Source organism: Sceloporus undulatus, chromosome 1, assembly GCF_019175285.1.
Source record: "Sceloporus undulatus isolate JIND9_A2432 ecotype Alabama chromosome 1, SceUnd_v1.1, whole genome shotgun sequence".
In the NCBI taxonomy this organism is placed as follows: domain Eukaryota; kingdom Metazoa; phylum Chordata; class Lepidosauria; order Squamata; family Phrynosomatidae; genus Sceloporus; species Sceloporus undulatus.
Genome location: NC_056522.1, coordinates 324,241,129 through 324,266,003, shown reverse-complemented (window position 1 = coordinate 324,266,003; position 24,875 = coordinate 324,241,129). Strand labels below are relative to the sequence as shown.

The 24,875-nt window shown below is 39.6% G+C and overlaps 1 protein-coding gene across 1 annotated transcript in view; it reads left to right on the top strand.

Annotated features, from left to right (window-relative positions):
* RYR3 (ryanodine receptor 3) overlaps window positions 1–24,875 on the top strand; it is a 423,771-nt gene that overhangs the window by 89,296 nt on the left and 309,600 nt on the right. Inside the window, 5 exon segments of the mRNA XM_042477733.1 lie at window positions 13,473–13,484; window positions 15,553–15,627; window positions 16,550–16,628; window positions 19,886–19,998; window positions 21,901–22,000. Of these exon segments, the coding sequence (XP_042333667.1) occupies window positions 13,473–13,484; window positions 15,553–15,627; window positions 16,550–16,628; window positions 19,886–19,998; window positions 21,901–22,000 (379 nt within the window).

Below are 24,875 nucleotides of genomic sequence, written 5' to 3'. Positions count from 1 at the left end.
CTTGAGGAATCACATACTGTACCTCTGTTGTGTGTCCCCTTGTTCACAGATGACCACAGTAATAATAATAATAATAATAATAATAATAATAATAATAACCCTAGGATTTCAGGGTTCAGACTTGAGTGGTGGAAAAAAGAAGTGAAATTTCTTCATCTTTCCTTTCACGTGATACGCTGCCACCTCTCTATGCAGAAAAATGTACAAGGGAAATCATTTCCTGTCTGGTCCTCACCATGTTTTTCATCATTTAAATCAGCAGTTCTTGAACAACCCTTTCACAGGGGTTGCTTAAGACCATTGGAAAACAGTAGCAAAATTACAGTTATGGAGCAGCAATGAAAATAATTTTATGGTTGGGGGTCACCACAACATCAGGAACTGTATTAAAGGGTCGTGGCATAAAGAAGGTTGAGAACCACTGTTCTAAAGCCCCCTTCCAGGTCCCTCTGCCTCTGAAATAGTAGTAATGAAGGGTCTTCTCTGAGATTATGCCTTTCCCAGCCCACCCTTTGGTGTTTATGATTTTTGTTGTTGTCATTGCTTGCTATTTGTAGGCTGCAGATGAAATTTTTCTTAAGCGTTTTCTGCCTATTTATGTTGCTGAGCTTCTGTTTTGTCTTGTCTGATTGTTCTTATTTTACATTGTTTTTAACAATTCTTATATTACATATTTATGTACTGATTTTAATCTGTCTTGAGCATATTGTGCAGAAAGGTGAGACAATATTTTAAATTAATAAATACGTTAGCGTATTGGGAAGAAAACGTGGTTCATGAGAGGGGCTGAAAGCTCTGTATCATAATTGCCAATTGGTTACTATGGATGACTTCATTAACCAATGGAAAAACCACCCTCCCCCGAACCCATGGGTGATAATTCTTCAAGCTAGCGACAATGATCATTGCTTTGGCAGTGTTAATGGGCAGGCTTTTGTTTGCAATAAGGAATGTGCAACTGCTGGTTTGTTTGAAGATCTTTGGTGTGAGTCCAATACCTGTGCAGTGCGTGTCTGACATTTACATGAACTGCTTTTCGTACTGTAAGTAGGAGTCCTGATTTGCATGCCACATTTATAAAATTAATTATCAAACAAAAGATCAGCATGAGAATGTTGGTTAATACCAGCGTTTAGACCCTTGGCAAAGGGAAAAAATACCAAATTCAGCTTAGGATTGTTACTGTAGAGGAAAAGAACTCAAATGAGGAAAATTAAATGTAGCAGCTGAAATATCCTGATGGAATTTTGTGGTAAAAATATCAACAATTTACACAATGACCAATTCCTTTAGTCACATCAGTGTGATTATATAGATCTGCTGCAGATATACCATTCCCTGTAGCTTGCTCAATTTTATATTTAGCATGTTGCATATTTGTCTCTTTCTTAAGAGTATTGATAGTCACAATACTGGATGTTAAATATAATGAACACAATTTACCTGTACAAGACCCTCTGCAATAATGTCTATGTTTTATATAGCAATCATTAATTGTGTGTACGTGTGACTTCTTCAGAAGAAACTTCTAGTATCACCATTAATTTTTGTTTTAATTAATGATTAACAGAGTACTCCATATATGTACACTCAGAAGTAAGTTCTGTTGAAATCAGGAAGATTATATAATTGCTATCTAAAATATATTCCATTTCAATTTAAGTAGATATTTCTTTGCATAAGTTTTGTTTGACTTTATGTTTTATATAACTGTTTTTTCACATAGATACACAAACACTAATCGTGTGTGACACTAAATTTTCATTTAATATTTTGTTTTCAACTTTGCTAGCCTAGAGATCTCTCCGAATGGGTATGTTCTTTATTCATTTGTCTGATCTTCAGCTACTGCATGAAACTCTTTCCATTTGTACTTGTGATAAATCAGACTTCTTGCTTGTCAATGCTATCAGTGATTTCATTCACTATGCTGGTTGTTTCATATAGGTTTGTTGTTTTTTTTTTTGAAGCCATACAACCTCAGGATTAATAATCAGCCATTGAGTTCTTTGCTGGACTTCTGTTCTTTACACAAATGAATCAGTATTTACTCACTAGCAGATATGCATAGAATTTACAGTCTTCATCTTCATAAGGATTGATAATTTGTCTTGAAATCTTTAGACAAATACAACTTTCTATAACTGAAAAGTAAATAGTATTATGAAGCTACAGATGAGACCTATAATAAAACATGGATCTGTATCCCCCTTTCCTGGCAGGAGTTGACTTGTTCAGATTGCATGCAAGCCAGCCAGCCATACCTTCCTCTACTGTAACTGCAATAAGGATCTCAAGATGGTCATTCTAGACCCCATCGTCTGCAATTCTTCATCTTCACATATCTTCACATATCTCCCTTTTATTCCTTAGTGGCTGGATTTGGTTCTGTTTTTGTCAGTAGAATCCTGCTATGGTTTCTTTTCCCCATCTCCTTAGGAGTTACTGGTAGACTGCCCCTAGGGTTGTTTATAGTTTTGTCAGTAGTCATTACCCTAGTTTGTTGTTAGAGTTTTTAAGACTTAAATTGAAGTAAAATGAGGATTTGAATATTTAAATCTCAGCTTTAATTAAAACAAAATGTCTTTAGTCCAGTACTGTATTGTGAAGGTAGTCATGCATACGTGAAATCACACAAACTAGGTAAAGTATTGTGAAGTTGAAGGCTTTCACAGCTGGCATCCATAGTTTTTTTGTGGGTTTTTCAGGCCATGTGGCCATGTTCTGGAAGACTTTATTCCTGATATTTTGCCAGCATCTGTGGCTGGCATCTTCAGAGAAGATCTGAAGATGCCAGCCATAGATGCAAGGAAAACGTCAAGAATAAATTCTTCCAGAATGCAGCCACATAGCCTGAAAAAACCTCAAAAAACTATAGGTAATGGGCTGAAAGAGACTGGCCACTTCATCCAGCTCCAAGCTGGCTTGGGGGCCTGGTGTTTACATACATCACCACTCTCAAGTCTTCCAGAAATCACACCAGTGGTTGCACGCCAAGCGGTTTCTGGGTGACTTGAGGGCATAGCATTTAGATGCCACATGCCCTGGAGCTGGCAAAAAGCCATCTCCAGAGGCAAAAGGAAGGCTTTTTTCCACCCCAAATAGAAGCAGAATTTTTTTGCTACCATTTAGGATGGAAGTTGCCTGGATTTGGGCCATGCGTCTGTTTGCCGCAGCCACAATCCAGCCTTAAATGGCCCATCTGTTTCACCCTATAGTGATAGCAGTACTGTATTGTTGTTGTTATTATTATACTTTATTTATATAGTGCTGTAGATGTACAAACAAACAATAAAATCGATAAAAATGAAACCTGCCAATGGTGTACATTCTACAAAATATATATAAAACAATAGGTAATCATACATGATAGAATTAGATAAAAAAGCAGACAACAAATTAAAAAGGTCAAATATCAAATCGCGTGCACCCCAATCACATCACTTCCTGCCAGCACCATTTGAGTGCTGCACAACGCTCGTGCCACCATGGAGCCACCCGTGTGGATAGTGGCAAGCCATGATGGCGGGTGGCATGCTTGCGAACTAGGGCTGCTGGGCATGTAAATGCCCAGCCTCATCTAGCCCTAGTTCGCGGTGAGGACGCCGCAAAGTGCTCATCTGTACCGGGCCATAGTCTCTTCCATATAGCTAATAAAGGTACAGAAATCCTATTTGTTTGTTTTTTCTGGATCTAAACATAACTAGTAGCTGAATGGAGAATTTGAGTGTCTTACATGGATTTTTGCTTTCTGCATCTGAACAACAGAAGAATATAATCTGTCAAAAATAAGCACAAATCACTTTGCTTCATCCTGAAGTAAGAGATGACTATGATGATGATGTTGACTATGGGGAGTGTGACAACAAAGATAATGATTAAGTGTTGCTATTATTTTAGTGGTGCATTCAATAGAAGAATAAGTGGAAAGAGTGGAAAAGTGGTGAAGAAAACGAATGGACTAATTAGGTTAGGTCTTAATTGTTGCTCTGTTTCCCCATTTGACAATGTGGTCTAGAACAAGGAATATAGTGACATCATTAAAGATGCTTTCAACTTTAATATATTCATGAGGATTTGAACTGAGTGCTCCTGAGCCTGTACAGGCATATACTTTCTTATTATAGGTATGCAATTTCTGATCCAGGAGTCATGCATACAGAGGCAAAAAGTAGAATGTATGTCATGTACTGTTCTCATGGCAAAACCTATTGGCAATATCTATACATCTTATCAAGTTCAGTTGTGCCATCAAAAGGCTTACAGTGCTCTTCTTCAGACTGGATGTTGTGTTATATTATTAATTAACAGAAGGGAGTCCATAGTGTCATTTCAAAACCAGAAAATTTCAGAATTAAAAAATAACTCTTGTATCAGTCGCAAGATTGTATTTATGGAATGGAATTTAATATTGTGTAGGAAGGGCTTATATTACAAGTTTGTACTGAGCCGCCCGAAGTACAGTTTGGGCATTTCTGATTCATATGGGAAATCAGCACAATTATATGGTTCTGTTCAGATTTGTTCTCATAAATCCCACACATTGTTTGGGGGAAAATCTGCCATTTACTAGAGCAGTGAGCTTTGGGTTGTTCTGCAATGCTAAATTGACATACTGTGTTAATTTTATTTCCCCAATTCCCTGGGCAATTAATGATTACTTAAAAACCTAATCCTCTAAGGATTCAGATGTCAGCATGACTTGGATTCAGATTCCTAAGGGAAAGAAAAGTGCAGGCTCACAACTTCACTCAAGCAACAATTATTTAACAATTATTCAAACCAAATAATATTGCATTGTGGTTTAGAGCAGATGGGTGCCTAGTTCTGAAAAAGAAAAAAACACCTCCACAATTTCTTACAACAATTCTAACCATCCAGTTATACATTCCACCTTCTCTCTACCTTGCCTCCTTAGCATGCAGTGGACCTGTGCTTCAAACGTAGTCAGAGAAACTCCTTTTTAACCTCTTTTGCAAGCTTAACCTTATTCTAGTTTTAGTCCTATCTACAAATATTAACAACTCATTCAAACTCTTCCATGGTTATTTGTCCCTTTTCCACTTTTTTATGTTCACCTCTTAAATCTTATCTCATCAGAAAGTTCCTTATACTGTCACCCCCATTTTTCTTAGATGTTTCCCGTTTTGCTTTCTCTTTGGAATTGTTTGTGATTGTTCCTTCATTATCTCACTTTTAAGGGATTCCTGTCCATCACAAACTCACATTTCTTTTAGTATTTCTGAGCATGGGGTCTAATTTGTATTTCCTTGACATTATTAAAATTGCCTTTCTTAAATTCCATAGAATGTGTTCAGTGAATTCTCAGCTTTCCCTTGCTATAAAATGAATCTCCAAAAAATACAGTCACTTCCACCTGTTTAAAGTTGTTGTTAATTGTCATCAAGTTAACTTACATTAACCCTATGAATGAGAGACCTGCAAGTCACCCTGTTATCAACTATCCTGCTAAAGTCATATGAAAACAGGGCTGTGGCTTCCTTGACTGAGTCTACTTTTCACTGGTTTCTGCTGCTTTAACCTTGTTGATCTTCTATCTGTTAGTGAGGATCACTTCCATATTACTATTTATTTATTTATATATAAATAAATTCCCAATTTGGGACTCAAGGTGGCTTGAGAGTAATGGGACAGAGAGAAGAGCTTCCCTAACAGATCTCAAAACACAGATATGTTTATAAGGAAGAATATGGTCTTTCAGGTAACCTGGAGCTGAGCCATAAAGGAATTGTAGGTCAAAATGAGCTCTTTGAATTGTCCCTGGAAACAGTTCCAAAATAGGGAAATTTCTGGAAACTTTGAGGTTTATCGCATGGGGGAAAAACGTTCCCCATTGTGTTCTAACGAGCACGAGTGCGGGCGCGCACGGAGCGTGATGGGAACCCGATGGGTCCCAGAACGCTAGTTTACCACACGGCGGAACGCCGCCATCGCCACCGGGGGTTCCCATCGGGTTCCCAGTGTGTTCCAGGAGGCGCCATTCTAATGGCGCCTCCTGGAACACATTGGGAACCCGATGGGAATGCCCGGCGGCAACGGCGGCGTTCCGCCGTGCGGTAAACTAGCGTTCTGGGACCCATTGGGTTCCCATCACTCTCCGTGTGCGCCCGCGCTTGTGCTCATTAGAACACATGGGGGAACTTTTTTCCCCCATGCGATAAACTTCAAAGACACTATTTTGTTTTTACACAAAATCTGCAGAATTATTCCTTAATTATTTTTCTTTATCTGATTACAGTTTCTCATTCTATATGAGAAATCCCATGTTGGAAGAAAAAGCAAAATGCTCTGAGATTTTGTTTGTCAAGCCTACTAACCAATACCCCTTCCTTTTGGTCCCTGTGGGAACCAATGACACTGCAAGACACAGCCTTCAGAATATCAGAAGGGATTACAAGGTTCTTGGTAGGAAGCTGAAAGAAATGGGTGCACAAACTGTCATCTTGTCTCTTCTGCCACTTGAAGGGCACGGTCCAGGAAGGGAGAGGAAAATAGCAGATGTAAACTGGCTCTGCAGATGGTGCCACCGAAAACTATTTGAATTCTTCAATCATGGGCAGAGCTTCCATGGGGGGGGGGGGGGCTTCTGGCAACGGATGGTTGCATCTCACACCAGTTGGAAGAAATGTTTTTGCCAGCAATCTCAAGAAGTTGATCAGGAGGGCTTTAAACTGAGTTATGTGTGGGAGGGAGACAATATTATGGAAGGCAAAAGCGATGGAGAAAATAGTCAAACTGACATAGAGGAAACAAGACAAATAGTGCAAGGACCCAACAGTGCGAGGCAAAAAAACTTGCACAGGTAGCAAGTAAAGGGGACACATGGTCTGCAATGTCTCTACACTAATGCACAGAGCATGGGAAATAAGCAAGATGAACTCAAACTCCTGGTACAACGAAGCATATATGATATAATAGGCATCACTGAAACCTGGTGGGATGAATCTCAGAACTGGAATGTAGAAATAGAGGGGTATAACCTTTTTAAGAGAAATAGGCCAAAAGGAAAGGATGAGGAATAGCACTATATGTCAGAGAGATTTACACCAGTGAAGAGATCTAGGACATCAATACTGGCAGCCAGACCCCTGAGTCAGATGGAGGAATTGGATGATGCCTTTCTAGAACAGATAACCACACACTCAGAAAGGAGAGATGTAGTAGTGATGGGTGACTTCAACTATCCTGATATTTGCTGGAATTCAAACTCAGCCAAATCCTCAAGGTCTAGCAAATTCCTCATTTGCCTTGAAGACAATTTCATTGTCCAAAAGGTGGAAGAGGCAACAAGGGGATCAGCTATTTTGGATCTGATCACAACCAACAGGAAGACCTAGTTAATGGAGTGCAAGTGGTGGGATCCTTAAGTGGAAGTGACCATGTTCTCCCGGAGTTTGTTATACAATGGAAAGGAGAAGCCAGGCATAGTCAGACACGCATTCTAGACTTTAGGAGAGCGGATTTCAGTAAACTTAAAGAAATACTGGGAGTGATCCTGTGGTCAGAAATACTAAAAGAGAAGGGAGTTCAGGATGGATGGGAGTTTCTCAATAGGAGATACTGAAGGCACATTTTCAAACAGTTCCAATGAGGAAGAAAAATGGGAGGTGTCTCAAGAAACCAGGATGGATGACTAAGGAACTTTCAACTGAGCTAAGTTTTAAACGCAACATGTATAAGAAATGGAAATCACGAAAAAGGAATTCAGAGAAATAGCAGGCATGTGTAGGGGTAAAGTCAGAAAAGCTAAAATGCAGAATGAACTCAAACTTGCTAGAGAAGTTAAAAAGAATAAAAAGGGCTTTTTGGATATATTCGGAGCAAAAGGAAGAAGAAGGAAATGGTAGGGCCACTCTGTGGAGAAGATGGCAAAATGCTAACAGAAGACAGAGAAAAGGCAGAATTACTCAACACCTTCTATGCCTCTGTGTTCTCAGAAAAGGCAAAGGGTGCTCAACCTGAGGATAATGGAGCAGAAGACAGATATGGGGAATTTCAGCACAGAATAAGTGAAGAGATAGTACAGGAATACTTGGTTAATCTAAATGAATATAAGTCTCCAGGACCAGAAGAACTATATCCAAGGGTATTAAAAGAACTGGCAAATATAATATTGGCAACATTGGCAATAATCTTTGAGAACTCCTGGAGAACAGGAGAAGTGCCAGCAGACTGGAGGAGGGCAAACGTTGGCCCCATCTTCAAAAAGGGGAAAAAAGAGGATCCCAACAATTATCGTCCCGTTAGTCTGACATCAATACCAGGAAAGATTCTAGAGCAGATCATTAAACAGAGAGTCTGTGAACATCTAGAAGGCAATTCCATAATCACAAAAAGTCAACATGGATTTCAGAGAAACAAGTCATGCCAGACAAATCTGATATCTTTCTTTATTAAAATTACCAGCTTGGTAGATGAAGAGAATGCTGTGGATATAGTATATCTTTCAGTAGGGCCTTTGACAAAGTTCCCCATGACATTCTTGCAAACAAGCTTGTAAAATGTGGGCTAGACATGGTAACTGTAACATGGATTTGTAATTGGTTGACCGGCCAAATCCAAAGGGTGCTCAACAATGGCTCCTTTTCCTCCTGGAGAGAAGTGGCCAGTGGGGTCCCACAGGGCTCTGTCCTGGGCCCAGTGCTATTCAACATCTTCATCAGTGACTTGGATGAAAGAATTAGGGGCATAGTTATCAAATTCAGATGACACCAAATTAGGAGGAATAGGTAATACTCCAGATGACAGGATCAAAACTCAAAATGACCTGAATAGACTAGAATGCTGGGCCAAAGCTAACAAAATGAAATTCAACACAGAGAAATGTAAGGTACTGCACTTAGGGTGAAAAAATGAAATGTACAGATATAGGATGGGGGACACCTGGCTGAATGAGACTATGTGTGAAAGCGATCTAGGAGTCCAATTAGACCACAAGTTGAACATGAGTCAAAAGTGTGATGTGGCAGCTAAAAAGGCCAATGCAATTTTAGGCTGCATCAATAAAAGTATAGTGTCTAGGTCAAGGGAAGTAATAGTGCCATTGTATTCTGCTTTGATCATGCCCCACCTGGAATATTGTGTCCAGTTATGGGCACCACAATTCAAATAGGATGTTGAGAAACTGAAGCGTGTCCAAAGAAGGGCGACTAAAATGGTGAAGGGTCTGGAAACCATGTCCTTTGAAGAGCGACTTAGGGAGATGGGGATGATTAGCCTAGAGAAAGAGAAGGTTAAGAGGTGATATGATAGCCCTGAAAGGATGTCACATTGAGAGGGAACAAACTTGCTTTCTGCTGCTCCAGAGAACAGGAAAAGAGATTCCATGTCAACATTAGGAGGAACTTCCTGACAGTAAGGGATGTTCAACAGTAGAACACACTCCCTCGGTGTAGTGGACTCTCCTTCCTTAGAGGTGTTTAAGCAGAGGCTGGATGGCCATCTGTTAGGGATGTTTTGATTGGGAGTTCCTGCATGGCTGGGGGTTGGACTGGATGGCCCTTGAGGTCTCTTCCAACTCTACGATTCTATGATTCTATCTAATAGCAAAAAGACTGGTGTTTTTGTGATTTTTGTTCATTGTCATTGTTTTGAGCAAAAAAGAAACACACCCTGGTGCAGTTTCCATAAAAAAAAAATGCAAAATTAAATCAAATTAAAGAGTGTGCAAAATTAAATTAAATTAAAGAATGTCCAAAAACTCTTGTAATCTTGCCCATCAGGAAAGTGACACTTGAGGTTTTTTATTCTTGAATGCTAGCTAGAATGAAAGTAGAAAATATTTACATTGCTAGGCTTTTGTTGCTGTCTCTTAGGGCCGAAACAGATAGCCTGAAAGTCCAGCTCAGTGCTGACTTGGGGGTGTGGTGTTTAGAAATGTCACATCCTCACATCGCTGGCAAGCTGTGCCGGTGATTACACACCTACGAGCTTCTGGGTGACTTGGGGCATGATGTTCAGACACCACTGCCCCAGAGTCGGTGAAAAGCCTGCTCTAGTGGCAAAGTGATGGCTTTTTCCTGCCCCAAATAGGAGTGGAGAGTTTTTCAGCTCCTATGTTGGGCAGAAGCTGGCTGGATTGCGGCTGTGATGTGCAGTTGATGTGGCCTCAACCTAGCTCTCTCAGGAGTGGTGTCATGCCACCCCTTTAGGGCTGTCTGTTTTGTCCCCAAGTAAACAACTGGGAAGAAGGAGTAGTGCATGTGTATCTCAGGTGTTCACTATTAACCATGGACTTCCAGGACAGACATTGTCAGGAAGTGAAGAGGATGCACCAGGCAAGTCTAACAGCAGAGTGTAAGTGAGATGACTATAGAGGGTATCTAGCTAGGAAGAGGTGATTGATTCAACACAGGGGTTAGTGCATCAAACTCTTCCATATCACACCCTGCCTAATTCTAAATGCATTGCAAATGGCCATAGTTGTTATATAGTGATCAAAAGATCCACTGCATATGCTCAAGGCCATGTTCTTTATTATTAATGCACATATGGTATGGCTGATCATTGGCACTGAAAGCAAACTCTGAGGTTGAGCCTCATTGGCTCCTACATTTAGACATCAAGACAAACTATGTTTACTTGCTACAGGGATGACCTGCAGCAAATTTCAGCTTGCACATGCCATCTTTTCATAGCAAAAAGGAAACTGGAAACATTTGCTTCTGTTTTAAATTTAGCTGCACTTTATTGGGTCTGATCTATGAAGTATGGTTAAAACTAAGCATGGTTTATTGAAACAAGGTAGCCTTGTAACCCTAGATTTAATATTACATTGTTTCAGCAAACTATAGTTGAAATTAACTTTTTTGTTCATGTTTGAACATAACAAGCTATTGTGAAAAAGGAATGGAAAATTCAAACCTCCTTGGAGTCATACGGTGGAGGAGAGGAGGGGGAGTGCTCAAAAACCTCAGTCTCTCTGCATCTAATTTCTGTAATGATAAACCAGAGATGCAGCCAATAAGTCATTGCTGAGATTCATGCTCCAGGAAGTAAATGAATTCAACTGAATTTGCTTTCAACTGACAATACTATACATATCTTTTCAGAAGTGTTTTCTGGATAATGCAAGCTTCATTTAAGACTCAGAGCAGCTTACAACATTAAAAAAAAACCATACAGTTAAAAACATACAAAAATATTGTATTAAAATAGAATTAAATTGCTACAATAATTAAAATAAATTCAATGCTAAAATCAAGTTCAGAAAGATTAAAAAGTTTAAAATACATTAAAACAATATTACAGCACCCCATCACATGCCTTAAAAACTTTCTGTTTTAACTCCTTTCTTAAATGCCAGGCCAAATGACAATCTACATGTGAGCTACCTGCTTTCTGTATAGATTTTGAGCTGCACAGTTGGGGATATAGCTGAGATACAACTATAAAAGGAGGACACACAGCTCTCTAATTGAGCGACATTGTGTTTCTGAGTCACTGGATAAAGAGAGACTGTAGTAGTTATGCTGAAGGGAGAAACAGCGAGAAGAGGAATGGTCTCTGTGTTGAAAATGGAACAAATCTTTGCTACTTTTCAGCTGTTCTGTGGCAACCTATTCTGCCACTAACTAATTAGTTTAGCTCTGGAACTCAGCTAGATTGGATGCAGAAAATGTGATTGTCCCCATCTGGCAGAACTAATGCCACTTTGGGAAGGAGGATTTACATTGTGGAAAGAATATCAAAAAATAATAATAAAATGTTCTGCCCTAGAACATTTCTTTTCTGATCTTCAAAACATTCCTGTGGGACTTCTAATTAATAAAACAAATACTGTGGGAAGATCTCTGAATCTCTCATTTGAAAGTATGTTACTGCATTAACTTCAGCTAACAATTTTCCAGGTAGAGACCTGGCTGAGGAAAAAAACAGCAACTCTCACTCTTTAAACCATGTGGGTTTTTCTAGCTTTGCAGCAAGCTAGTGCTATTCACTGAAGTGAAATATATCCTGAAGAGAGCAATATACAGTTGTCTGGCCTGTACATCTTGGTGTTAGGTTGGCAGCCTGGGTCAATATGATTTGCATTGCTACCTGCTGTGTAAATGCACTCAAAGGAACAAATCGTAAAATCTCCCCATGGTGTAATGCAAGATGTAGCTTTTAGCTCACTGTGTGACTTTACTTAAACCACAGAATATCACAAATCTGGCCTCTACATTTAGGTAGATTAATAAGTAGTCATAAGAAGGCAAAATTGCTGTGTGGGTTGTTGATTCATTTTTCATTTGATCATCAAGTTTCTTTCATTGAAATCTCAGTGAGTTGTGGCAATTCGTGTTCTTTGTTACCCAGCTCAATATATAACCTTGGCAGGGAAATCTAATAACATAAAAAGTGTTGTTAATATTTGTGAACTCTTACTTCACAATTCTCATTTAGCCTTAGCTGTGACTTCTTATTGATCCCTTGTGTTAAAAGGCCATCCGTTATTCCTTGCATAGTTCTCCACTTTTAGGATTGTTGTGGATCTTTGGGGAGTTTTCTGTCTTTAGGATGCTTTGCCTAGGACCAAGTTTCAAAATCAAAGCATGCAGTGCAAGGAGGGACATGGAGAAAGAGGGGAAGTGTGTACAGCTGGTGCACAAAATATCAAACCATGGTTTGATATTACATCTCATTGTACCGTAACTAATGCAAACCACATAAACATTTATGTTTTGCTTTTTTTATTAAGTGCTTCTGGGCATACCTATTTTTTCCTTTGTTTTCTCTGGATAAGCTAACTAAAACTTCAATTTCAGTACTGTAGCATTAATGAAAATGGCTTTTATAAACATGCGTCACTCACTTCAAGCAAATTGTCAGCTTGGTTTCTTTTGTGAAATAAGCATGTAATTGGAACATTTTGGGAACATCTGCGCATGAAGCTCTTTATATTCCAGTCAGTTATGTCTTTAGCTGCACTTGAAATCGTGTCTTTCCAAGGATAGATTTCAGGGGGAAACGTATTTCTGAAAATATTTGTGAAGTTTCCATAATACGAAACATATATGTTTTCTTAACATATTGCATAGATTTAAAAATATATCCATATTACAGTCTTGTTGCTTTAATACAAAGTGAAGAATAAAGTGTCAAAAAGTCTTTTGGGTACAAGTTGTAGATTTGTTATTTAAAAGCACATAAAGCAGTAATAGCTGCATTCAGTATTTTGTTGGCCACGTACTTGCATCAGTTTTCTACAAGTGACAGATTATCAACAATTATTTAAGGGCAACTGTGCAACTTGGTAAAGTTTTTTTTAATTGGAGAATTGGTCTTTTGGAGAATACCTTCATACAGGTGGCAACATGGTGATAAATTACAAATAAAATTATATTTCATCACGATTAAAATACATTCAATGAATCTGAATCCCATGAGCAGCATATTGGCCATCTATAATGATTATTCCAAAGTTCATTGTTATAATCTATATTTTGTTTTTTAATGCTTCTGGAAAGTTTATAAGAAAGGTAAGAAGCACATTCAAAAGTTTGCATTCTGAAGCTATTACGAAACAACATTTTCATTCATATGTATCCAAATATAAACTTGTGGGTGAAAAGGCATGGGTTTTGGAAGATGAATTACACAGTCACACTGTATGCTTAATATTTATACATTTTGAACTGTAGCTCTTAGCAATATGACAAAGGCGCCGTCATTACATGTGAGGGGCGGTGCTTCCTGACATGCCTTGCCCCTCGCAAGTAACGAGTGCATCAAAATGGCGGCGCCCTATACAGATGGGTGCCGCCATTTTGACGTCGTGGACGCATAGCGTCTGGACGTCGTGTGGCGGAAGTGACGCCGCAAGTGCGCACCTCACGCCTTGTGGTGCCACTTCCGGGGCACAGAAAGAAGCACCATTTTGGCGCTGCTTTCTTGCTGTGCCCGGGAACCGCACAGTTTGGCTGATGCAGTTCCCTGATGCAGCAACTGGCAGCGGCACGAGACCGCCCATTTTGGGCGGTCTGTAACACGCCAAAGGTTCCTTATTTCTTACAGCACTATCACTGCTTACAGCTAAAACCAGCTGTTGCTATGATCTCTGCTATGCTGCAGCTCCACCTCTGAAAATGTCAAAAGGTGGTACTGCACTTCTTCACTCAGCAGTTTTCGCTGACACAATGGACCGATATTCATATTTCATTACATTCACATTGCATTCATATACAGCTTTTTGTTGTGGAAATCAAGATGGTAAACATGACATCAAAACAGTGGTTATTGAACAAAAAAAACTACAAAGGAAGGTTGAAAAGAGAAATAGAAGAATTGTAATGTATGCACAAACTGCAGTCCATCAATAGTGGACTCACACAGAGCTTGCTTATATAGATCTGTCCCTGGACTTTCCACTCCACCCCATGCATATAAGGAAATAGGCTCATACTACAAACTTCTCTCTTTCAGTTATTCTCAAAAGTGCAACAAGATCCCTTTTCATACTTATTTTCCAGACTAATACAGCTATGTCTTTGAATGGCATTTCATGGCAGTGTCCTAGACAGACACTGACTTGACTGGGCTCAGATTAGCATTGTTGCTGCCTTGGGATTGCCCTATAAAGCTACTGACTATGGTATCTCTCTGCAGTTTGAATGTCAGGCCCTCTCTCCTTTCATGCCTCTAGTACTGACAATTCTTCAGTCAGGGAGATTTTCTCACTGCCCTTTCCTGTCCTTTCCTCCTGAGCTAGGCATGGGATGTAACCTTTAATACATGGATTTTATTGCACAGCTTCATGCTCAAGCAAGAGACATCCTGTATCTGATCATGGCATCCCGTATCCAATCCGGCTTTCTCTCACACCTTGCAAAGAATGGGAAAATCCTGTTCTTAAAAAAGTGCAGAAGTCCGGATCAGGTACGGGATGCCATGATCAGGTATGAGATTCCTCTTGCCTAGGCATGGAGGCGTATGCTAAAATCCATGTATTAAAGTTTACATTCTACACCTAGCTTGGGAGGAAAGGATGGGAAATGGCAGTGCAGCAATTTCCTTCTTTAGAGGTCAGGAAACATTATGCTGTATTGTTTCTAATAGTAAATCTGCATGGGCTTTTAAATACTGTACAAGTCAGAGTAAGGTTTGTATACAATTTTAAAATACATGTTACTTTTAAAATGCATAATTGTTTTAACTTTTAAAAATTTTTAGTCATTTTTTAAAGTTTATGTTTATACTTTTTAATGCCTTTATATTGTTCTTAAATTGCAGTGTTGTATTCTTTCACGAGTATAGTGCCTGTTTTTCCTTCTCCTAGATTAGTCCCTTATTAGTTGAAATTGCAGGGCTTTGCCTTAATCTGAGTTGTGAAACAGGCTCATGGCCAGATATTGATGCTACTGTGTAAGCATTGGTCATTCTTTACAATAAATATTTGAAAATATGAGTATTTGGGTGCCACTGTGAGTGCCCTTAAACATGAGTTTAAGCCTGTTTTAATAGTATGCATTATTTTTAGTTATTAAAGTAATCACATTTTGTTTGTTCTAGTCCTTGTAAGTAGTAAGATTTCCATCACCTTTTTTACAGGCAGCTCAAGGTGGCGGTCACAGAACACTACTGTATGGTCATGCTATACTGCTTCGTCATTCATTCAGTGAAATGGTAAGCAATTTTATTTATTGTTAACCATGCACTTGTCCCTGTAGCGATTGAAAGAGAGGGTCAGGTACTGCATGTGGTATGCTAGGCAGGATGAACAAAAAAGGTTAGGCAAAAGGTTCCTTCTCTCACACAGCCTTGCCTGCTTCAGTCATACTATTTCTTTGTGTTTAGATTCCTAAGCTAGAAAATTACTTAAGTGACCCTCTTCCCTTCCTTATCGTTGTGTGAATATTTCATTACCCCCCCCCCTTCCATCTCAAATTAGCTTTGCCAGATATGGTACCATGGAAGTGTAATTCTGGAGGGGGTGTGTATGTGTGTGTGTCAATTTATGGTGACCCCATAAATTTTATAGTTTTTTTTTTTTTAAAGCAAGGAGTACTCAGAGATTATTTGCCTAGTTTCTTCTTCCTGGAATTAAATAATTAGATTCCTCTTCTCTCCTGTTCCTAGTAAAATGTCATCCAGAGGTGGCAAAGTCAGGCTTGATATTATGCTGAATATTCAGGGTCACATTCAATATTTTATGGTTTCATAGCAACTATATAACGCAGTGTTGTTATATAGTATTTGTAGGCATCATTCACTTCTGACAACCTGTTCCTAGAGAATGCTGTTATATTAAATTTGTAGTTTTGGTATTGTTTTTATGCATTTAGTTCACAGATTCTTCTCACCCCAAAATGTGCCTAAGGTTTCAAAATAAGTGAATTAATAGAAATGTCTCAGGCTCAAATCTGCTGTTAAATCAATCAAGGAAGGAATGTGATCCATATCTGCAAGCAGATATGGAAGATATGATTATGTTTTCCTCATGGTCCATCTTAAAATCACAAATTATCTGGATTTAGATACAATATTACATTATGACATATTTAAATTTATTTATTTCAGTGTTTCTAATAGCTGTCTTGTTTTTCAGTACTTGACTTGTTTGACGACATCAAGATCTCAGACGGATAAACTTGCATTTGATGTGGGACTACAGGAAAATGCAGCAGGTATGTATAATCTGAGATTAATTTACAGCAGGCCTGCAAAATCTGTTACTGTATTGTTCTTGTTTGTATTACTACTATTACTATATTTCATTTGTACTTATCTCCTACTTTAGTGCCCAACTGGGAGTAAAGTTGATTTGTAAAAATTAATTTTTTAAAATTAAATCTATATACAATTACTTCATGGTGATGCTTTAGCAGTTACCTAGAACTGCAAACTGCAAAAACATGATCTTTCTTTAGCCCCTGGCAGGATATAAAACAGGTTTAGTGGGCTGCATTCAGTATGGTTGGGTATACTTACCCTCTGGCACATGACCAATGAGTCTCATTTATTTCAATAGTGGTGGTTTCCATTTCAGTAGGGACATGAATTTTCTCTTAGATACTTGAGTGCCATGGGTACCTCCTTTGAAATTGGAACAAAAACCCAGATTGGCTTTACCATTCTACTGTTAGGGAAACCACAAACCACCACTGATTATTATTTTTATTATCAATAATACATAATAATTTCAGCAACAAAAATTTGAATTGTACTTGTGAACAAATATAATTAGATGAGCATGAATATTATTTATAGAAGAAAGCTTTCAGCTTCCCTTTATCCATATAGACAAAATATCACTTTCATTAAGTATTGCTGCATGCAGAGAGAGTGTTAAAGAAAACAAAAGCCTACTGTGCATGAAAGTATAATTATCACTTTTAAAAATATTTGTCACTCCCATGCAGTAAAAAAAAATGTAGCCATATGTGGTATTCAGTCCTAAATCCAATTGTTCAGTTCTAGTAGGATATACATTTATTTCAGTGACCCACTGTCAGACATTTTCAGAGGCAAAGATGTATCTGGTTCACCCAGGATCACTAAACAGAGCAGCTATGTAAAGGGAAACCTACACATATAGCAGCTATCAGTCATGAAGATTGTTTAGAGCCACATGTGGAGGAGCTGCTTTTAGTGCTCACTCACTACTGATGTTTACCCATCATTTCCTTGTGATTTGGTAGTTGATCAGCTACCAGAGAAGCCTGGATTGTATATGGGCTGTCTACTACTTGGATATGGGACTGTGTAATAAGATCCTATGGTGACAACCCGTGTCTATCCTAGCACATATTTGGCATGTGATAATCTCCATTTTCTCCCCACTCCATATCTCCCTCTGTCTGTTACTGCGGTAATCGCCTTGGTCGATGATCTCCGTCTGGGCATCGACAGGGGAAGCGTGTCCCTGTTGGTGCTCTTGGACATCTCAGCGGCTTTCGATACCATAGACCATGGTATCCTTCTGGAGCGCCTGGCAGAGGTGGGAATCAGGGGCACTGCGCTCCAGTGGTTCCGGTCCTACCTCTCTGGGAGATTCCAGATGGTGCAGCTGGGAGACGTGTGCTCCGATAAGAGGGCCGTTACATCTGGGGTCCCTCAAGGAGCCATTCTGTCTCCCATGCTATTTAACATTTACATGAAACCGCTGGGAGAGATCATCCGGAGACATGGGGCGCGGGGTTATCAGTAGGCTGATGACACCCAAATAGTCTTCTCTATGTCTCCAACTGATGCAGTGACCGGGGGTGGCATCTCTCCTCTCGTGGCCTGTCTGGAGTCGGTAATGGCCTGGATGAGGGAAAACCGACTCAGTCTGAATCCAGAGAAAACGGAGGTACTTGTGATAGGTTCCCCTGGTCCAGGAATGGCGGTGGTTCCACCTGTCCTGAACGGGATCACGCTTCCTGTAAAGGACTCCGTGCGCAGTCTGGGGGTGCTTCTTGATTCGTCGCATCACCTTACATCTCAGGTGAATGCGACGGTCAAGAACACCTGTTATCAGCTTCGGCTTATTCGCCAGCTGCGCCCATACCTGGCCCAGAGGGACCTTGAAACGGTGGTACATGCTCTGGTAACCTCTAGATTGGATTTCTGCAATGCGCTCTACATGGGGCAACCCTTATACCATACCCGGAAGCTACAGTTGGTACAGAATATGGCAGCCAGACTGGTCACTGATACTTCCAGGGCCAGCCATATTACACCTATACTTAAAGATCTGCATTGGCTGCCCATCTGCTTCCGGGCACAGTACAAGGTGTTGGTGATTACCTATAAAGCCCTATATGGCTTGGGCCCAGGATACCTGAAGGACCGCCTCTCCCCATACATTCCGCCCTGCACCCTCAGAACTTCTGGGCAGCAATTACTTAGGGTTCCAGGGGCTAGACTAGCCTCCACAACGAGGAGGTCGTATTCCATCGTCGCCCCGGCCCTTTGGAACACGCTGCCCACAGAGCTCCGCTCGGCCACCTCCCTGGCTCGGTTTAGAAGGGATTTAAAAACCTTCCTATTCCGAGCGGCATTCCCCGAATGAAGTTCCAGTTGGCCTTCCTCCCTCTTTTGACGGCAAGATGGTTGGCTGATGGGGTTTTAATTTGATTTTAATATATCTGTATTGGTTTTTATTATGTATATGGTGTTGTATATTATTATTGTATTATTATGTTGTTCACCGCCCTGATCGTTGGAAGGGCGGTATATAAATAAATTTTTTATTATTTATTAATAGCTGCTCCCTGGATCAATTCCCACACATACATCATTCATCTTTGCTTTGTTTTTATCACTAACAGGCAGAATATTTTAAAGACCATGATTATAATTCTTAACCCAACCAAAGGGACTGGTCTTGACCCTTACTCTGTCTCAAAAGCACCTTGCACAAAGGGGTAACCCCCACCTTGCAGGAAGGTAACAGGTGGAAACAGGCAGACCACCAGCAGCAGCAGACAAGCAGACATGAGAAAAGTATCTTTCTTCTCAGTCTAGAATTATTCTTAAAAAGGTTTTTCAACACTTGAGAAACACATTTTAAAACAATTTCCCAAATATTTTTGCATATTCTTGCCATTCCTAGCAGCCACCCATATTTTTGAGCTTTTCTAAAAAGTGGCTAAAATATTTAAAAAAACAATAATGAGCAATTGTGATAGTAAAGTGCAAGTGTACCTGATGAGAAAAGGAAAATATTGGCTGGCTTTTTTTTGCATTCAGGGTTATTGTATTTTCCAAAATAAATTCAACATAGAAAAAGGAAATATGGTAGAAGTGAAGTAGTTTGTGAACATAATGAAAACTATTTCCAATATGAAGCAGAATTTGGTTTTGGTGTTGTAATCATGCTATGATTGCTTTTATAAAGAGATCCAAGAAATGTGTGTTGTTTGTTGTAAATGTTAGGACTAATGTATGCATACTGTAGGTGAAGCATGCTGGTGGACCATACATCCTGCTTCTAAACAAAGGTCCGAAGGAGAAAAGGTGCGGATTGGAGATGATCTTATCCTGGTTAGCGTATCCTCTGAAAGATACCTGGTAAGGGTCAAAGCAATCCCCATTATAGTTTTAATGTATTCTCACATGAAGATGTTACCCAATGCTAGTTCTACTTTTATTCCCCCCCCCCCCCCCCAGTTATAAACTGCATTTTTCTTGTGCATTTTTCTTGTCTTCTCATAGAACTGTGATCAGATTCTTCTTACTGGAATAAAATAGAAATTGTAAAATATCCCATTCATCTCCCAGTACTGGACAATATCTGTGTGGCTGAGGGCTGCACCTTACTGCTAAATTTACTAGTGCACAAACTAGGGTATGAAGCCAGCAAAATAACCTTGATTTTCTTTTGGGGAAAGAGGGGAAACAGGGAATTCTAAATTAGGAGGGTCCATGCTTTTGTTTTAAAACAAGGAATGTGCTCTCTGTGAACCTTCTTTTAAAAGGAAATTAAGGTTTGTTCTCATACCACTGGTCTAAATCCTCTTGATAGTCTTAATCAGAACAGCTGCAATGAAATAAAGGGATTTGCATAAATGTAGACTCATAAATGAGCTGCTGATTCACAATGTAGCAGTTGATTGAGTGGGTCTATTGTGATTGCCTATTCTAGCAACTAGATTTATGCTGCCAAAATTTGGTGGTAGAATTAGGATGGCCAATAACATGCTGGTGGTGCATTCATATTGGGGATCTTCCACCCCAATAAATTATAAGGGAAGAATCATTGGCAGTTTGGGTTGGATGAATATGAGGTGAGATAACAAAGCAGCTAAACTCCTGCTGGCAGAAATCCATAAAGGAATTAGTAGATACTTAAAATAATTTAAGAAAGGACAAGGCTCTAATAACACTGTCTTTCAGGAGAATTGTGGCAAGATTTGTATCTCTTTAATTATTATTATTATTATTATTATTAACCTTTATTTATGAAGCGCTGTAAATTTACACAGCACTGTACATACAATCTTTTTAATTAGACCGTTCCCTGCCCTCGGGCTTACAATCTAAAAAGACATGACACAAAAGGAGAAGGGAGTGGTTGAGGGAAAAGGTAAGAGGTCTAGCAGTTCCTCTCTACCTCCGAGGCCTGGACCAAGGCAGATGGACTGGAGGGAGGGCTTGGCTTCATAATGGATGGTTAATCTTCTTCCAGGGAAAATACATACTCTCAAGTAGGATAATACATATACAGTACATAGCAATACAGGAAATGGTTCGATAAACAGGCACCAAAAGAACATCAAATAGTAAGCGACAATTATGCAAAGCCTGGGAAGGCTTCTCTGAACAGGATGGTTTTCAACTCCGTTTTGAAGCTGGTTAAAGAAGTGATGGCTCTTGCTTGTGGGGGAAGAAGGTTCCAGGAGTGAGGGGCAGCAAGTGAAAAGGGGCAAATCCAGGATGGGGCAGAGGAAATCCTGGGCTGAGACAGCAGACCTTGACTACCAGAACGGAGGGCCCTGGTGGGAAGGTGAGGAGAAAGAAGGTCTGATAAGTAAGGAGGGACCAGACCATGGAAGGCTTTAAATGTCGACAGCAGGAACTTATACTGAATACGGAAAGGGAGGGGGAGCCAGTGAAGGGATGCCAAGACAGGAGAGATATAGTCAGAGCGCTGGGCAGTAGTGATAATGCGTGCAGCTGAATGCTGGACAGAGATTAAAGGACGGAGGTGAGAAAGAGGAAGCCCAGCCAGGAGGACGTTACAGTAATCAAGTTGTGAGATCACTAGGGCATGGACCATGAGCCTTAGTTTGAGAAACAACTGAAGTGTGGTGCTGTTTACACAGAGATGCAGGTCTTATCCTAAAACAGATTTAATGGGATTGATTTTATTTATAAAACTAATTTGTGGCAAACCTGTTTGTACTTCTTTTGAGAAATTAAGGTGTATTAATATTTCATTTTGTTCTGGCTGAATTTGTTTTTATTTTCCAGCATCTGTCTGTAGCATATGGAAACATTCAAGTGGACGCCTCCTTTATGCAAACTCTGTGGAATGTGCATCCCACTTGTTCAGGAAGTAGCGTTGAAGAAGGTTTGTTAAATTATGACTATAACCCTAGTTAAAACTAGACCCCAGATTTGCACTAGAAAGCAACCATACACACACACACCCTCCCTCCCCCAAAGGCATGCTAGATAGGACATAGGGCAGGAAAATGGGGTTAAGGATGAGGGCAAAAGAGAATATGTGGGACTAGCAACAGCCCAGTTCCACTATGGAAGAGATGTGCAATAGACAGTGTTCCCAAACTGGTATGTAAACACTTCCTTTCATTAGTGTGATCATGGCAAGAATGGGAGTTGCATGCTTAATCTCAAAGTTGCTACAAGGTCCCTCTGCAGTCCAAAATAACATTTGGCTGAGCCAGTGGTAATCTTTTCAGCTGTTCATCAGAATGGTTTTGGGAGAGGAAAGCAGAAGAAGAGATATCTCTCCTATCTCCCACTCGCAAATGAATCAGGAAGATATATTCCCCCTGCATCCTTGTTTATGTATGAGAGTGACACGTCCTAGCTACATAAATTCTGGAATTTCTTTGGCTTTTCAGATCAGATTCTTGTTTCAAACATAGGTCCAAAACACACCGCAGAAATAATCCAGTTTGAGACCACTTTAACTGCCCTGGCTCATTGCTAGGAATCCTGGGAACTGTAGTATATTGTGACACCAGAGCTTTGTGACAGAGAAGGCTAGACCTCTCACAGAACTACAGTTCCCAAAATTTCCTAACATTGGGACAGGGCAGTTAAAGTGGTCTCAAACTGGATTATTTCTGCTGTGCGTTTTGGACCATAGTTTCATTCTGCATACTCTTTGAGACCTTGGATTTTTGGATGGTAGAGTCCCATTGCACTGCCATCATGTCAGAATGCTCTCCTGAAAGAAAAAAGTCAGGAATGCTTTCAGAGTACTTTGTATTGAAGTGCTTGGTATCTAGAGCTTGGAAAGTTTATATTTAAAAGTAATCAATTCCTGTTACTTTTTACAGTATTACAGTGCTGAAAGATAATATGTATTACTTCTAGCAGGGATAATTAATTTTCTATTGCTTTCTGTTACTTTTTTGAGAGAACAAAACCTTTCTATCCACAAGAAAATGGTGAGGATCCTATAAAAATACTTCTAAAATGCTATTTAAAAAGTAATATTTAACTAGGAGCACTTACTTATTACACCAATAAAATAATTTTGGTTGTATTCATTAGGCCCTAAACAGATGGGTAAAAAGTGTCACCTTTGGCTGATTCAGGGGCAAGGTGTGCAAATGACGCATGGCCTGGATTAGCCAGAAGGTGGGCTGAGGCCAGCTAATGCAGCCCAAAGCTGGCAGTAAGAGAAAACTGCTCCTTGCCAGCAGTCCATTCTGGACCACAACAGCAGTCAGCTTTGGGACCATAGCGTCCAGTCGCCATAATCCCACACTGATCAGGGGGTGATTGGGGATCCAACCTGCTGGTCTGTTTGACCCCATTACATTGCTTTTGAAAGGTTGATATACCTTTGTTGCTGCCAATATTAACTAGTAGAAAGTAACTATGTTAACTGAACTTGTTACTACCAAGCTCTGCTAATGAAACTATGCACCATGTACATGATAATGTTCCATTTCTGTACCCCACACTTCAAAGCCCCTTCTCTGAACTATTTTTTATGTCTGTAGCATATATTTTTGGTGGAACAACTTACTGAGCAGTAGCAAGATGTGTGGGTGGTAGAAAATGGCTTTTGCACTTTACATGTCAACATGTGACATTTAAGTAGCACTTTCAAAATCAGTGAATGCAAACTGAGAGGAATAATGAAAGGGGAAGGAAATGAAGGAAAGTTTCACAGGCGGTATCATTGTTCAGCAACAGAGCTTCAATAGTGTTCTAATTATGAACAGTACAGAGGTTTAACAAGGCATCAGTCACACCGTTCAGGCTAAAGGTTCAAAGAATAGCACACCAGTTTCTTTTTATTATAGAACTATAGGCAGGAAGATAGGAGCACGGCAAGGCAAAATAGAATATTTTAGAACAGCCTGTCTTTGGAAAATGTGAAGAACATTATGTGACTTTTTTTTCTTTATCACAAATTTCTTGTTGATAAATTTCATTCGACTGGTTCTATTTCAAGAATACAAATCTACCTCTTTTCAACAGTCACCCCTGACTCAACAAATGATGTAGCCATTCCCTGTAAGGCTTTTACTTGCTCTTTTTTGTATCTTTTCTAGCAATATCTATGAGATCCTTTTTGAGATGGAATGATGAGAACTATACATTAGTGTTCCAAATATGTCTGAACTTGTATAAGGGTTGTTACAGTACTGGCAGGTTCAATTTTAATTCCTTTCCTAATAGTCCCTGAAGTGGAATTTGTTATTTTCACAGTTGCAGAACACTGCTTCAGTAATTCATTAAGCTATACACCACAGCCCCAAGATCTCATTCCTGTTTAGTCACCATCTGTTCTATGAGTTTGATGTTCACATTATCATCATTGTCATTGTTGTCATGATCACCATACTTAGCACTTAAATAGCAATGTAGAGTACCTTATGTCAGTAATCCTAATATGTAGTGTACATTATGTCAGTAATCCTTACAACAGCTCCATATAGTAAGTATGCATTAGTGCTGTAGGCTGGACACAAGCTTGAAGTTAAGAGAGAATAGCTGTATTTAGACATCATAAACTATGACTTATAGTGATTATAGTAAAAAGAATTATCTGCAGGGAGCTCTCAGTCGCACCCTCCTCTTCGCATATTTTCTAGTACAGACATAAAAAGAAGACCAGAAGCTTCCACCGCCCACCCTCCAAGTTTAAGTGTTACACATCACACAAAGTAATGTGTAAACTATAAATTTTACTTACTCTTAACTGTGGCCTGTTTGGGAAAAATAACCCTAATTTCATA